This window comes from Schistocerca piceifrons, chromosome 6, assembly GCF_021461385.2.
Source record: "Schistocerca piceifrons isolate TAMUIC-IGC-003096 chromosome 6, iqSchPice1.1, whole genome shotgun sequence".
Taxonomy (NCBI): Eukaryota; Metazoa; Arthropoda; class Insecta; order Orthoptera; family Acrididae; genus Schistocerca; species Schistocerca piceifrons.
Genome location: NC_060143.1, coordinates 338,947,826 through 338,962,849, shown reverse-complemented (window position 1 = coordinate 338,962,849; position 15,024 = coordinate 338,947,826). Strand labels below are relative to the sequence as shown.

The window sequence follows — 15,024 nt, the reverse complement described above, 5'->3', positions numbered from 1 at the left end:
ACGGGCTCTTGACAGTCATGTGCCACTACCAGGAGGGAACATTATCGTTTTCAGCAACTGGCTCTGGCGCATCGTACTGGATCTACAGCAGCGATCTCAACAGAAGTTGGCACCACAGTGACACAACGAACTGTTACAAGCCTATTACTTCAAGGGCAGCTGGGAACCACACTCCATGTAGCGTGTATTTCACTGACAGGAAAACTCCGACATCTGCGACTTACGTGGTGTCAAGCAACAGCTCACGGGTGGGCAGGATGGAGGTCTGTTGCGTTCTTGTGTTTTCTGATGAGAGCTGCTTCTGCTTCGGTGTCATTTCTGTTTGTTGATTAGGAAGCTGGCTAAGGGCCGGGAGCCAACCTGTCTGCGTGTCACACAACACCGGTCCTATACCTGGTGTCAAGGTCTGGTGCGCGATTTCGTATGACAGTAGGAGTACTGTCGTGGATATCCCACGCACCTTGACTGCAAAACTGTACCTCAATCTGGCGATTCGACCTGCTGTGCTGCCATTCATGGCAAGGGGTGTTTCCCGAGGAGATAACGCTCCCCACATAGCGCTGTCGTAAAGCAAGATGCTCTACAGAACGTCACATGTTGGAATGGCCTGCTCGATCAGGAGATCTGTCTCCAGCCGAGCATATATCGGACCAAGCGCAACAGGCATGGAACTCCGTCCCACATACTGATATCCCGCACTCATACAACACAATACATGCAAGTCTGCGTGATTGCGTTTAACATTCTGGCGGTTACACCGGTAATTAATGTACCAGCTTTTCACATTTGCAACGACTCATCTCGGACTTATATTAATCTGTGATCTTGCCACGATAACCACTTAATTAGGTTAGCTAGGCAAATTTTTCGCCGAAATTTCATTACTCTACACTAAGAATCAGCCGTTTCTTTTCCGACAGTGTATTTAAAATCTTCCTTTGTTAGCCTTCACTCTTTCGACTACTTTGTTTGTCGACTCCGCCATTTGGTGACATGTGCTAAATTTTTCATTACTACACAGCTACAATACATAACATACATAATAATAAACTAAAGGCTATGCCTTGTCGATTTTGCCACGTCCCTCTCTCCATTGTCATTCTTCAATTCTTCATACGATTTTATCCCCATATCTGCTTTGATGTTATTAAAATACATTGCTCTTGGCCTGCCTCTTGGTTTTTTCCCTAGAACTTTTGCTTCAAATACATTCTTTAGGAACTGGTTGTGTCTCATTATGTGCCCTGTCATTTTTGATTTTCTCCTTCCTATATAATTTAACAGCGTTCAGTTCTCATTAACTTCTCTTAAGACCTGATCATTACTTTTTCTATCTACACATAACATATTATACAACATAATTTTACCTTTCCCTGCAATTTCATCCACCGGGCCCTTCTGGCGTCAGGTTACCATTTCTTGATTATCCCACTAACGAGTTGCCTCTTCTTGTGTGAGTCTTCAATAGACTTGTTTCTAACTTACGTTTTTGGTACAACTGCATTCGTATATGTACCTGTCCGTTTTAGTTTCATCTTTCTTCAGTAGCGACACATTTTAAACGATCGTAGGGTCTTCTTCAGAATTCTCTTGGATTACATTCCGGTTCCATACAATGGTGTGTCCCAGACGAAAACGTTCCACTTGTTGCATATTTCAGTACAAATATGTTATACCAGTGGAGCACCTTTGAAACCTTCCCGTCTCCTCTATATCTCTTGTGTTACGCAACCTTCCCTTCTCCAATAACCTATTAAACCATCCCTTAGGATGTGTATCTCTTGCTTAATTATAAGAAATGAAATCTTCCCTTTGGAATTAATTCTCTTTCTCAATCTTCGCAAACAAATTTAAATGCTGCTTATTAAAAGTGATTTTCTGATTATTTCGACGAAACATAGAATGTGTCGTCGTCGTGGCCCTCAGTCGTTACCTGCAATAACCCAAAACTGTTCCTTACCATTTTTACTGTTACTGGATCGCCATCTGACTGCTACATCGAACTGCGACATGAATATACTTACTCTGTTTTACTATACTCTATTAGCTGCTGGTGGGCTGTCAAAGCTAACGTTATTCTTTAATTAATTCAACTGAAGTTACATAATTCATAGTTAAACTTTTTTTGACAACAATAAAATTTTACAAAGTTTTACGTTGATGGTTTTTGAGATGAACTATAATCAGTAACGCAATATTGCTGGCAAAAATTAATTATATTCTGAAAGAAATGATTTTACAAACGTTCAAATGGGACTTACTTTTTACAATAATCTTACAACTAGCATTGCGCAAACATATCTTCAGTAGTCTTGAGTTTCGCAAAAAAGTAATTTAATAATATTAGTTCCTCTTATGATAATAGTTAACTGATGTCTCTGTACATTTGTTTATAATCTCTTGTAAATCATAGCTGGTGGCTGGGACGCAGACCGCTCTTCTCAACATCTCACTTCAGACCTGCTACCGACTCGCTTCACATCTCGCAATATTGCTGGCTAAAGGCCGGGAACCAACCTGTCTGCGTGTCACACAACACCGGACCTATACCTGGTGTCACGGTCTGGTGCGCGATTTCGTATGACAGAATTCCTACGAACGCTAAAGTGCGGTCTCTCACACCAACTACGCTTTCTGGTGCAGACAGTCCCTGCTACCATTACAACATGTATCAATGCGCGGTCTTTCCCGCTCTTTTCTTAAAATGTATCAATACGCGGTCTCTCCCGCCCTTTTTAAAATTATATCAATGTGCTGAAGATAAGGTGGGTAGATCACGTAACTAATGAGGAGGTATTGAATAGGATTGGGGAGAAGAGAAGTTTGTGGCACAACTTGACTAGAAGAAGGGATCGGTTGGTAGGACATGTTTTGAGGCATCAAGGGATCACCAATTTAGTATTGGAGGGCAGCGTGGAGGGTAAAAATCGTAGAGGGAGACCAAGAGATCAATACACTAAGCAGATTCAGAAGGATGTAGGTTGTAGTAGGTACTGGGAGATGAAGAAGCTTGCACAGGATAGAGTAGCATGGAGAGCTACATCAAACCAGTCTCAGGACTGAAGACCACAACAACAACAACATCAATGTGCGGTCTCTCCCGTCAACAATACTTTGTCGCAGACATTCCCTGCTACCACAATTATTTTCAAAATGACAAATATTAATTGTTCCTACTTAATCCTATTAACAAAATTGTGGTTTGACATTAGACAATAGAAATATACACGTCTTACACCTTTACTGAAAAAAGATTTCCTTGCCTTCAACAACGAAAGGAGCGGATACCCCCAAAGCGCCTCCAACGTACTGGTAGCAGAATAGAAAGGCTGTATTTCCTAGCACCTACAGTAAATTGACGGTTTATGTGCACAGTTAGAGCCGACGCGACGCCAGACCACGATGCAGTCCGCGCCTGTGGAGCAGCCGGCGGCAGCGGCAGCGGCGGCGCAGGAGGCGTGCGACCTGGACTACCTGCTGACGTTCCTCCACTGGACGGGCACCATGCGCCACCCGCGCGCCGGCCCGCTGGCGTCCCGCGCCTACCGAGCGGCCAACGCGGCCGTCACGCTGGCCTTCGTCTACTTCGTGTGCTCGCAGGCGGTCATCCTCTTCCGCGGGGGGACGTCGGACTTGGACAGCTTCACGCTCACGCTCAGCCTCATAGACACACAGGGCACGTGGCTGGTGCGCATCAGGCACATCGCCGCGCTCCAGCCTCAGTTCCACAGGCTCGCTTACCAGGTCTCTGCTGTAAATTATACTTTCCACACTCAACTGTTTGTAGCCGGCCACTCGCGGCTGAGTGGTTCTAGGCGCTTCAGTCTGGAACCGCACGCCCGCTACTGTCGCAGGTTCGAATCCTGCCTTGGGGGACTGATGATTTCAGATGTTAAGTTAAGTAGTGCTCAGACCCATTTGAACCATTTTTTCAGCTGTGTGTGGGGTCTGATTTTGGTCCTTCAAACCGTCGCGTGTCGTGTCTATGCAATATATTGTTAACAAACCAATGAGGGGTCAAATGGTTCAAATGGCTCTGAGCACTATGGTCATCATTCCCCTACAAATTAGAACAACTTAAACCTAAGTAACCTAAGGACATCCATGCCCGAGGCAGGATCCGAACGTGCGACCGTAGCGGTAGCGTGGTTCCAGACTGTAGAGCCTAGAACCGCTCGGCCACTCCGGCCGGCACCAATGAGGGGTTTTGTTGCTTTGCTTGGGGGAAAAGACCAGACAGCGAGGTCATCGGTCTCATCGGATTAGGGAAGGACGGAGAAGGAAGTCGGCCGTGCCCTTTCAAACGAACCATCCCGGCATTTGTCTGGAGCGACTTAGGGAAATCAAGGGAAACCTAAATCAGGGTGGCCGGACGCGAGATTGAACCGTCGTCCTCCCGAGTGCGAGTCCAGTGTAGTAGACACTGCACCATCTCGCTTGGTAAACAAACCAATGAACAACATTCCACTACAACATACATTATTTTGTATGCTGTGGGGACGCACTATTGTCAATAACGTCTGTCTCACTTCACACCTTAATTTCTTATCATAATAAATGATCTTTATCCAGTTCCATCAGAAGAGGTCGACAGATATGAATAGATTTTTCCATTGACACATTTGTATTTCAAGTTAAGTCGTAAATCTCCTCCTTTACTATTATCTACAGTGTGGCGATGTTTTTACCTCTTCCTGTTTGCTACTGCAATAGCCTCTTTAATTCTGTTTAGCACAATTTGTTTCTCACGTAGATTTCTATTTCCAGATACATTACCAAAGGGTCGGGTAACTTCTATCTACATGTGTTAAAGGCTCCCCAAATAGTCCTTCTTTTGCTTATTATTCTTAGCACTCCTTCATCCACACTATTTCCAGGCAGTATTGTGAAAAATATAAGAACTGAAGTAACTTACGCATGATGTGTCATCGCCAATAAAGTAACTCGATGACAAATGGACAATGCATAGAAAGAACTGGTACATTATAGCACAGAGCCTAACCGAAAGAAATACTCAATCAGACGAACAGACACATTTGTTCACAGGTAAGATAACACTGAAACCGCGATTTGTAATTTCGCTGGGCATTACAAAACGTGGGACGTCGTTCTTAACGTGTTATCACTACGAAGGGGCAACGCGAACTCTGCAACGTGTTCCCATGCTGGAAACAAGGTTCGTAAGACGTTCTTGCGAGAGGATGTTAGATTCTGCCACCAGTGCCTCTGACAAATTATTGCAGATTGCTCATTGGGGTATGTGTACGTGCTGCAGTACGTCTCACCAGTGCTTCCCATACGTGCTCCATGGGAGTTCAGTGGGGAACGGGCAATCCAGTCCATTCCTCGAAAATCCAACAGCTCCACCTGCGCATTTCGATTGCGTCATGCTTTGTCATCCATAAAAATGAATTCTGGGCTGAATTACTTGCGGAATGAGAAGTGTCTCACGATAACGTTGACCAGTGTTGTATCAAATGATTCAAACGGCTCTCAGCACTATCGGATTTAATACTACATCATCAGTCCCCTAAACTTAGAACTACTTAAACCTAGCTAGCCTAAGGACATCACACACATCAACGCCCGAGGCAGGATTCGAACCTGCTAGCGGTTCTGGACTGAAGCGTCTAGAACCGCTCGGCCACAACGGCCAGCAGTGTTGTATCGTGTGCAAAAATTTGGAGGTCAGTACGCTCTTTCAGCAATATGTCTCCACAGAGCATAACACCTGGACCCTTAATATGATCATGTTAGACAATGTTCCTCGTCCAGATTCACATACTCAGACTGACTCAACTCTCACCCGAGAGGAACACGCGGCCCCACTTTTCGGCGATCCTATCTGTATGCTTTTGGTACCACCGCAAACGCTGCCATCAGCGTGCGAGTCTCAACAGGCTGGTCGTCGGACAAAGAGACCACACCCATGCAGTCGCTGTGCTACTGTGGAGCTAGAAAATTCGTTCCCGGTAGTCCTGTTAATGTGGTTGAAATTGCAACCGCTCTTTGATGCGGGTGACTTCTTGCCTTTTGCACTATCGGTCGTCTGCTGCCGTACTCGACCGTGGCCGACCACCGCCTCTCCTTCGCACTAGAGTGCGTGTGGTTCGGAACGCACCCCCTGCTTGTGAAACAGTGCTGTGAGTAATACAGAACTCTTGGTCTAGAACCGTCACACTTCGTCCTTTTTCCAGTTTACCGATAATTCCAACCTTTTGAAATAAGCCAAATGTTGTCTCCGGCCATTTTTCAGTGAGAACATCACCACAATAACTACTCACTGATTGAGACACAGTGTCTTTTTTCGCATTTCTTGAATTCCGTCGTGTTGCAGGGCTAACATCATCTAGCTTTATAATAACGCTTACATCACGCAATGTGTCTACGAACTTTGTGTGAGCGACTGGGAGACTTTCGGCAACATGCTTCCGCCCTTTGCTTTATTTCCACAGATTAGTTAATATGTTACGATACTTTATCTGTCTCGTCCTTAAGTTTTGCAAAGGAGTGTCATTAACAAACGGTATTCTTTTAGTCCATAAGATTTTTATAGCTTGCTATTTCTACTGTTAGCAATTCAGTTTGTTATAAAGGTCTGCTCCAGGCATACAGGTAGAGTAAACTTTCTATTATTTTAGAAATGCTGAGGGCATTAATTTGGAATATAACGCTTTCATTAGATAGAACTATATTTTCATCTATCTCCGTTTCCAGCTTTGCCATTCTCTGCAATGTTTCGTTCTTTCATTGCTTTTCCCTAATTTAAAGTGTAGTGCTACTCCTAGAGTCGACGCAGCAAAAGTGACTTAATATGTAAGAGCTGACAATAACGAGTAACATAAGAAATCGATTTGTTTTACTACTACTTACGGAATACAACGTACACTGACAGTCTCAAAACTAGTTAGTGCCTCGAAGTCGTAAACATGAAAGATACCAAACTAAGGATTCAGCAACAGTGGCCGTAGTTGAGCCAGAACCCAATCAGTCGCAATGTGGAACGACAACAACAAATAATAAGCACAGGAAGAGTTCTAATAAATAGCCAGACAGAATGGAGCACAGTGTTAGGAACTGTTGTGAGTGAAGCACAGCACACACTGAGGTTATTGTGCTTCAGCCTGTGTTTCCGCCTATGGCCCTGTGTTCGGAAGCTTGGCTTGGCGTCAGAAGTCGTACTGGCCAGCACCGTGTTTGGTGACAGTAACGGCTGGCGCTGCGCCGCTAGTTCGCGCGGACGCAGCTGATTTGTGTGGCACACCAGCACGGCTCTATGGGCTACGAACATTTGTCGGCCCCGGGAGACTGTGGTAACGCATCAGGTCTGAAAGGTGTTCTCACAACGTCGAAAGCGTGCCATAGCAGTACATCTTTACTATCAAACAAACAGGCGATATCCCAAGGTTCGAAATTGTTAATAAACGTCCGTTTGGTGGTTTAAATTAAATTAATGTAACTTGGTCAGTTAACAACCCTTAAGACTTTGGATCTAATCTTATTAAGATTCTTCTCTCTATTTCGACGAAGTAATGAGTGATATCGGCAGGCGATTTCAGTTTGATCACACACTTCTAGGTTTCCACAAATCATTTGACGTTCTGGGTCACAAGCGGATTCTGTCCAGACTGCGAGCCTGTGAAGTACACTGCAGGCCATTAAAATTGCTACACCATGTAGATGACGTGCTACAGACGCGAAACTTAACCGACACGAAGAAGATGCTGTGATATGCGAATGATAAGCTTTTCGGAGCATTCACACAAAGTTGGCACCGGTGGCGACACCTACAACATGCTGACATGAGGAAAGTTTCCAACCGATTTCTCATACACAAACAGCAGTTGACCGGAGTTTCCTGGTGAAAAAAGGTCGGATTGTAGCCTATCGCAATTGCGGTTTATCGAATCGCGACATTGCTGCTTGCGTTGGTCGAGATCCGATGACTGTTAGCAGAATATGGAATCGGTGGGTTCAGGAGGGTAATACGGAGCGCCGTGCTGGATCCCAACGGCCTCGTATCACTAGCAGTCGAGATCACAGGCATCTTATCCACATGGCTGTAACGGGTCGTGCAGCCACGTCTCGATCCCTGAGTCAGTAGATGGGGACGTTTGCAAGACAACAACCACCTGCACGAACAGTTCGACGACGTTTGCAGCAGCATGGACAATCAGCTCGGAGACCGTGGCTGCGGCTACCTTTGACGCTCCATCACAGACAGGAGCGCCTGCGATGGTGTACTGAACGACGAACCTGGGTGCACGAATGGCAAAACATCATTTTTTCGGATAAATCCAGGTTCTGTTTACAGCATCATGACAGTCGCATCCGGTTTTGGCGACATCGCGGAGAACGCACATTGGAAGCGTGCATTCGTCATCGCCATATTGGCGTATCACCCGGCGTGATGGTATGGGGTGCCATTGGTTACACGTCTCGGTCACCTCTTGTTCGCATTGACGGCACTTTGAACAGTGGACGTTACATTTCAGATGTGTTACGACCCGTCGCTCCTCCCCTCAATCGATCCCTGCGAAACTCTACATTTCAGCAGGATAATGCACGACCGCATGTTGCAGGTCCTGTACGGGCCTTTCTGGATACAGAAAATGTTCGACTGCTGCCCTGGCCAGCACATTCTCCAGATCTCTCACCAATTGAAAACGTCTGGTCAATGGTGGCCGAGCAACTGGCTCGTCACAATACGCCAGTCACTACTCTTGGTGAACTGTGGTCTCGTTTGAAGCTGCATTGGCAGCTGTACCTGTACACGCCATCCAAGCTCTGTTTGACTCAATGCCCAGGCGTATCAAGGCCGTTATTATGGCCAGAGGTGGTTGTTCTGGGTAGTACTTTCTCAGGATCTATGCACCCAAATTACGTGAAAATGTAATCACACGTCAGTTCTAGTATAATATATTTGTCGCTTCGGTTGCAGGTTCGAATCCTGCCTCGGGCATGGATGTGTGTGATGTCCTTAGGTTAGGTAGGTTTAAGTAGTTCTACGTTCTAAGGGACTGATGACCTATGATGTTAAGTCCCATAGTGCTCAGAGCCATTTGAACCATTTTTATTATATTTGTCCAATGAATACCCGTTTATCATCTGCATTTCTTCTTGGTGTAGCAATGTTAATGGCCAGTAATGTAGCTTAGCAGTTGTGTGACTGGTTTTGTTATTTCTTGTCAAAGAGGTCCCAGCTCATAGTAACTGACTGGAATTCATGTAATGTAACGGAAGTGATTTCTAAAGCTCCCCAGGCGGGTGTGATACGCGCTCTGCTGTTCATAAACTATACAAATAAAATAGGTCTCAACCTGCGCAGTCCTCTTAGATTGTTCACAGAAAATGCCGCCTTGTACCATCTACTACAGACATAGTAATATCAAAATGAATGGCGAAATAATTTAGATAAGATACCTACATGGTGCGAAAAGAAGCAACTGATCCTAAATAAATAAAAAGTGCGGGTCCTCCACACGTGTACTTAAAAAGTACGTTAAATTTCAATTACACCTTAAATCACGCAAATTCTTAAGTTTTCGAAGCCTCTAAATACCTGGAGGTACAGACAATTAAAATTGGAGAATACAGAAGAGGACTGTGAGCTGACATTGTGTCAGGTCAGTGTGAGCATGGACTACAGAAGCACAAGGAAGCTGACAACGCCGTCTTCAACATAAACCGAATACATATGTACACAGCTTTAAGAGTTTCAAGAAGTCCAGCTGCTGTAACCGAAAGTCGGAATTTTGGTGCTGGGAACAGTTTCGGTACCGGTGCTATTATAAGAGTCTAACTGACCTCAGCGGCGCCCAGTCATGATTGTAGCGTCCTCGACAAACATACCACAACGAACTTGTTGTCTTAACGGAAGCATTATCTCCCGGAGTAGGCTGCTGTTTCATTCCACCGAAGTCTATTGAGCAGCCAGTGATTGACCGTCTGCTGATGTTTCTTACAGAGTAAACTTCGGCGATTCTCAGCGACTATTTCAAATAATTTTTCTTCTAGGTGATCGACAGCGCTAACAACACAGGGGATAATGATATGTCGCACATTGTCCGGGCGGTGTTGAAAACGAAGCTCAACGTCATCTCAGCAATAATTGTAAGAGGTGGCCGGACGCAGGGCGTCATAAGCGATCTGCTTAGTAGGAAAAGACTATATATGTAATAGACGCACCACGTGATTACAGTTGGAGTCACGAAAGACGCGGTCGAGTTTCGACTTGTTTCAAGCACCTGCGTCACGTATTCTACAACACACAAAGAGCATCCAGCAGAGTTTTTCGTTCTCTGATGTGAACATCGTAGCTAGTGGGAGTATTGAACCTGATCATAGCGAGTCATTTGGAGAATTTTTACTCCATTTGTTCCTAAAAATTCTACAAAATCAAGTGAGCGACTTCATTTTCAGAATACACGTTTTGGTTCAAATGGCTCTGAGCGCTATGGAACTTAACTTCTGAGGTCATCAGTCCCCTAAAACTTAAAACTACCCAAACCTGCCTAACCTAAGGACATCACACACATCCATGCCCGAGGCAGAATTCAAACCTGCGACCATAGCGGTGGCGCGGTTCCAGACAGTAGCGCCTAGAACCGCTCGGCCACTCCGGCCAGCGAATACACGTTTTCTGTAAGCGCGAAGCACGCCAGTTCATATATCATAATTGTCGCTTGGAACTGGAAACAATGCAGTCCCGGTCCGTTCCTCGATCTGCGCTATCGGCTAAAGTTCGTGAATTGGACTGTAGTTACAGTATCAGCCTCCTCTTGATTTCTGGACGTATAGACGTGGATAAGCATTTAACACGTGGTGTTTCGGTTGTGGTATGAACGGAATTCCTTTATCGTTCAATTCATGTATATTATTGTCTCATTCATTTCCTTCAATGTATGTTGTTTGTTATTTCTCTGGGTGTATTAATGGCTTTTCTTTGTAACTTCTCCATAGCAAAGCAAGGTGCGAAGAAGCCATTATATCTTAATGGGGCAGAGGCGGGAAAGATGGCCAGGCTAAGGTATTCCTATTTTTTAGGCTGAGTAGCAGTAGGCGGAAATTCGCTTAAACGATTGATTATAATCTGCTTTTGTTGAAGAACAATATCGAATAGTTAATTTACCTTGGATCAGAGTACGTATTTCAAACAATTCTATTTTTGCAAAGCGGCAAATGGCCACTCTGCCCGACATGACGTACGAGTGCTTCCGTATTTTTATCTTCCATTCGTATCGCAAATTAGTTTTTGATATGCAAAATTATCAAGAGGATGATGGCAGTTCCACGTAGCTACGCCTCTGTAGAAATTCTTAAATCACATGAATCATTAATCGTCTAACACTAGAACCAAACGGAGGGTTCACAGCGTAAAAGCAGAATTATACATTGTCGTAATTTGGAGTTGGCAGCATGCAACGATAGTTCTTTTTTGATGCGACCCACCATGAATACCTCTTCTGTACCAACCTCTCCATCTCAGAGTAGAACTTCCAGCTTACGTCCTCAATTATTTGTTGGATATATTGCAGTCTTCCTCTACAGTTTTTCCCCTCTACAGTTCCCTCTCGTACCATGGAAGACATTCCCTGCTGTCTTAACAGATGTCCTACCAACCTGTCCCTTCACCTTGACAGTGTTTTCCACACATCCCCTTTCCTCCCACATTTTGCAAAGAAAATGGTCATTCCTTACCTCAGTCCACTTAATATTCAACATTTGTCTGTAGCACCACATCTCATATGCTTCGGTTCTTTTCTGTTCCGGTTTTCTCACAGTGCAGGTTTCACTACCATACAATGCTCTACTCCAAACGTACATTATCAGAAATTTACTCTTTACATTAAGGTCTATGTGTGATACTGGCCAGGAAAGCTCTTTTTGCCAGTGCTAGTCTACTTTTGATGTCCTCCTTGCTCCATGTGTCATTGGTTGTTTAGCTGCCTAGGAAGCAGAATTCCTTAACATCATCTACTTCACGACCATCAATCCTGATGTTAAGTTTCTCGCTGTTCTCGTCTCTGATACCTTCCATTACTTTCGTCTTTTCTCGATTTACTCTCAATCCGTACTTTGCACTCATTGGACTGCCATTCTATTCAGCAGCTCATTTAATTCTTCATCACTTTCATACAGGATAGCAAAGTTATTAGAGAATCGTATCAGTGATACTCTTTCACGTTGAATTTTATTCCCACTCCTGAATCTTTGCTTCATTTCCGTCATTACTTCTTCGATATACAGATTGAACGGTAGAAGCGAAAGACTACATTCTTGTTTTACACCCTATTCAATCCGAGTACTTTATTCTTAGTTGTCCACTATTGTTATTACCGCTCGGCTCTTGTACATACTGTATAATATCCGTCTCTCCCAATAGCTTGCCCCTATCTTTCTCAGAATTCAGAACATATTGCACCATTTTACACTGCCGTACACTTTTTCCAGGTCAACAGATCCTATGAATGTGTCTTGATTTTTCCTTAGTCGTGCTTCCATTATTAATAGGTACGTCAGAGTTGCCTCTCCGGTGCCTTTACCTTTCTTAAAGCCAAACTGATCGTCATCTAACACATTCTCAATTTTCTTTTTCATTCTTCTGTATATTATTCTTGTCAGTAACTTGTAAGCTTGACCTATTAAGCTGATTGTACGATATTCTCGCACTTATCTGCTCTTCCAGTCATCGGAATTGTGTGGGTGATATTTTTGCAGAAGTCAGATGGTATGTCGATAGACTCATACGTTCTACACAGCAACGTGAACAGTCGTTTTGTTACCACTTCCCTCAAAGCTTTTAGAAATTTTGATGGAATGTTATCTATACCTTCTACCTCTTTTGAGATCTTTTAAATTCTGATTCTGATACTGGATCCCCTAGCTCTTCTAAATCGACTCCTGTCTCTTCGTTTATCACATCAGGCAAATCTTCCTCCTCATAGAGATCCTCAATGTACTCTTTCCAACTTTCCGCATTCTCCTCTGCATTTAGCTAGGGAAATCCCGTTGCACTTTTAATGTTGCCACCCTTGCCTTAAATGTCACCGAAGGAGTTTTGGACTTTGCTATATGCCGAGTCGGTTCTTATATCAATCATATCTTTTTCGAGTTTTTCACTTTTTTATGCAGCCATTTCGTCTTAGCTTCCCAACACTTCCTATTTATTTATTTCTTCAGTGACTTTTATTTCTTTATTTCTGCATTTCTCTGAACACTTTTGTACTTCCTTCTTTCATCGATCACCTGAAATATTTCTTCCGTTAGTCATGGTTTCTTCGCATTTACCTTGATTGTTATTATGCTTTTGAATGCAGCCATGTCGTCTTAACTTCCCTACGCTTCCTATTTATTTCCTTCTTCAGTGACTTTTATTTCTGTATTCCTGTATTTCCTGAACATTTTTGTACTTACTTCTTTCATCGATCATCTGAAGTATTTCTTCTGTTAGTCACGATTTCTTCAAAGTTACCTTGATTTTACCTATATTTTCCTTTTGAAATTCTGTGATTACCCTGTTTAGAGATGACCGTCCCTCTTGAACTGTACTGCCTTCTGGGCTATACCTTATTGCTGTATCTATAGCCTTAGAGAACGTCCTTAGAACTTCTGTATCCCAGTTCTGTGTATCGCACTTCTTTGCACATTGATTCTTCCTGACTAATGTCTTAAACTTTGGCCTCTTCATCAATACTACATTGTGATCTGATTCTATATCTGTTCCTGGGTATGTCTTACAATCCCGTGTCTGAATTTGGGAACTCTATCTGACCATGAGGTAATCTAATTGAAAGCTTCACGTAACACCCGGCCGTTTCCATGTATACCTCATTCTCTTGTGGTTCTCGAACAGAGTATTCGCTACTACTAGCTTAAATTTATTACAGAATCAATTAGTCTTTCTCTTCTATCATTACTTGTCCCAAGCACATGCTCTCCTGTAATCATTTCTTCTGCTCCTTCCCTTACAACTGCGTTTCAGTCCCCCATGACTATTAGAATTTTATCTCCTCTTACGCATCATATCAGCCTTTCAATATCTTCATATGCTTTCTCTATCTCATCATCTTCTGCCTGCGACGTCGGCATCTATACCTGGTCTATCGTTGTCGGTGTTAGTTTGCTGTCGATTCTGATGCGAACAACCCTATCACTGAACTGTTCACAGTAACATATTCCCTGCCCTATCTTCTTATTAAACATGAATCCTAAGCCCGTTCCATTATAACATTGTCTGCTGCTACCGATATTACCCCAAATGCATGTGTCCAGAAATCCTTGTCTGCTTTCCATTTCACTTTATGACGCTTAATATATCTAGATTGAGCTTCTGCATTTCCCTTTTCTGATTTCCCCTACCATGTTCAAGCTTCTGACATTCCATGCCCCGACTCGTAGAACGTTATCCTCTTGTTCGTTATTCATTTTTCTCATGTTCACCTCCCCCTTGGCAGTCCACTCACAAAGATCCGAATGGAGGACTATTCCGGAATCTTTAACCAATGGGGAGATCATCATGACACTTTTTCAGTTACAGGTCACATGTCTTGTTGGTACACTTAATGTGTGCTTAATGCGGTGATCTTCATTGCCTGCTGCATCCCTATGCCGTTGATCATTGGTGATTCTTCCGCCTTTAGGAGCAGTTTCCCACCCCAAGGACAAGAGAGTGCCCTGAGTCTCTGTCTGCTACTCTGCTCTCTTTGACAAGGCCGTTGGCAGAATGAGGTTGACTTCTTATGCCGGATGCTTTCGGCACCAACTCTGATTATCAATCGAAATTTAAGCAGTGGCTGGTTTGAAACCTGCAACCGAAGACTTTTTGATTACTAATCGAAGACGCTACCCCTAGACCACAGGTGCTTCGCAACGACAGTACAAGAAAATTAAAGCTAACAAAAATTTGTTGCAAGCTGTAACTATCAAAAAAGAATAATTTTTTTGATGTTTACTGTACGTTTTACAGTGTTCACCCACATCTTAGCTAACACTTTTGCCAGGTAATATTGGGTTATCTCGTCA

General features: G+C 43.7%; 1 protein-coding gene across 1 annotated transcript in view; it reads left to right on the top strand.

The window, feature by feature from the left end:
- Positions 1 to 3,402: 3,402 nt before the first annotated feature.
- LOC124803309 (odorant receptor Or2-like) overlaps positions 3,403 to 15,024 on the top strand; it is a 57,188-nt gene continuing 45,566 nt past the window's right edge. Inside the window, exon 1 of the mRNA XM_047264493.1 lies at positions 3,403 to 3,753. Within this exon, the coding sequence (XP_047120449.1) occupies positions 3,403 to 3,753 (351 nt within the window). The remainder of the gene's footprint in view (positions 3,754 to 15,024) is intronic.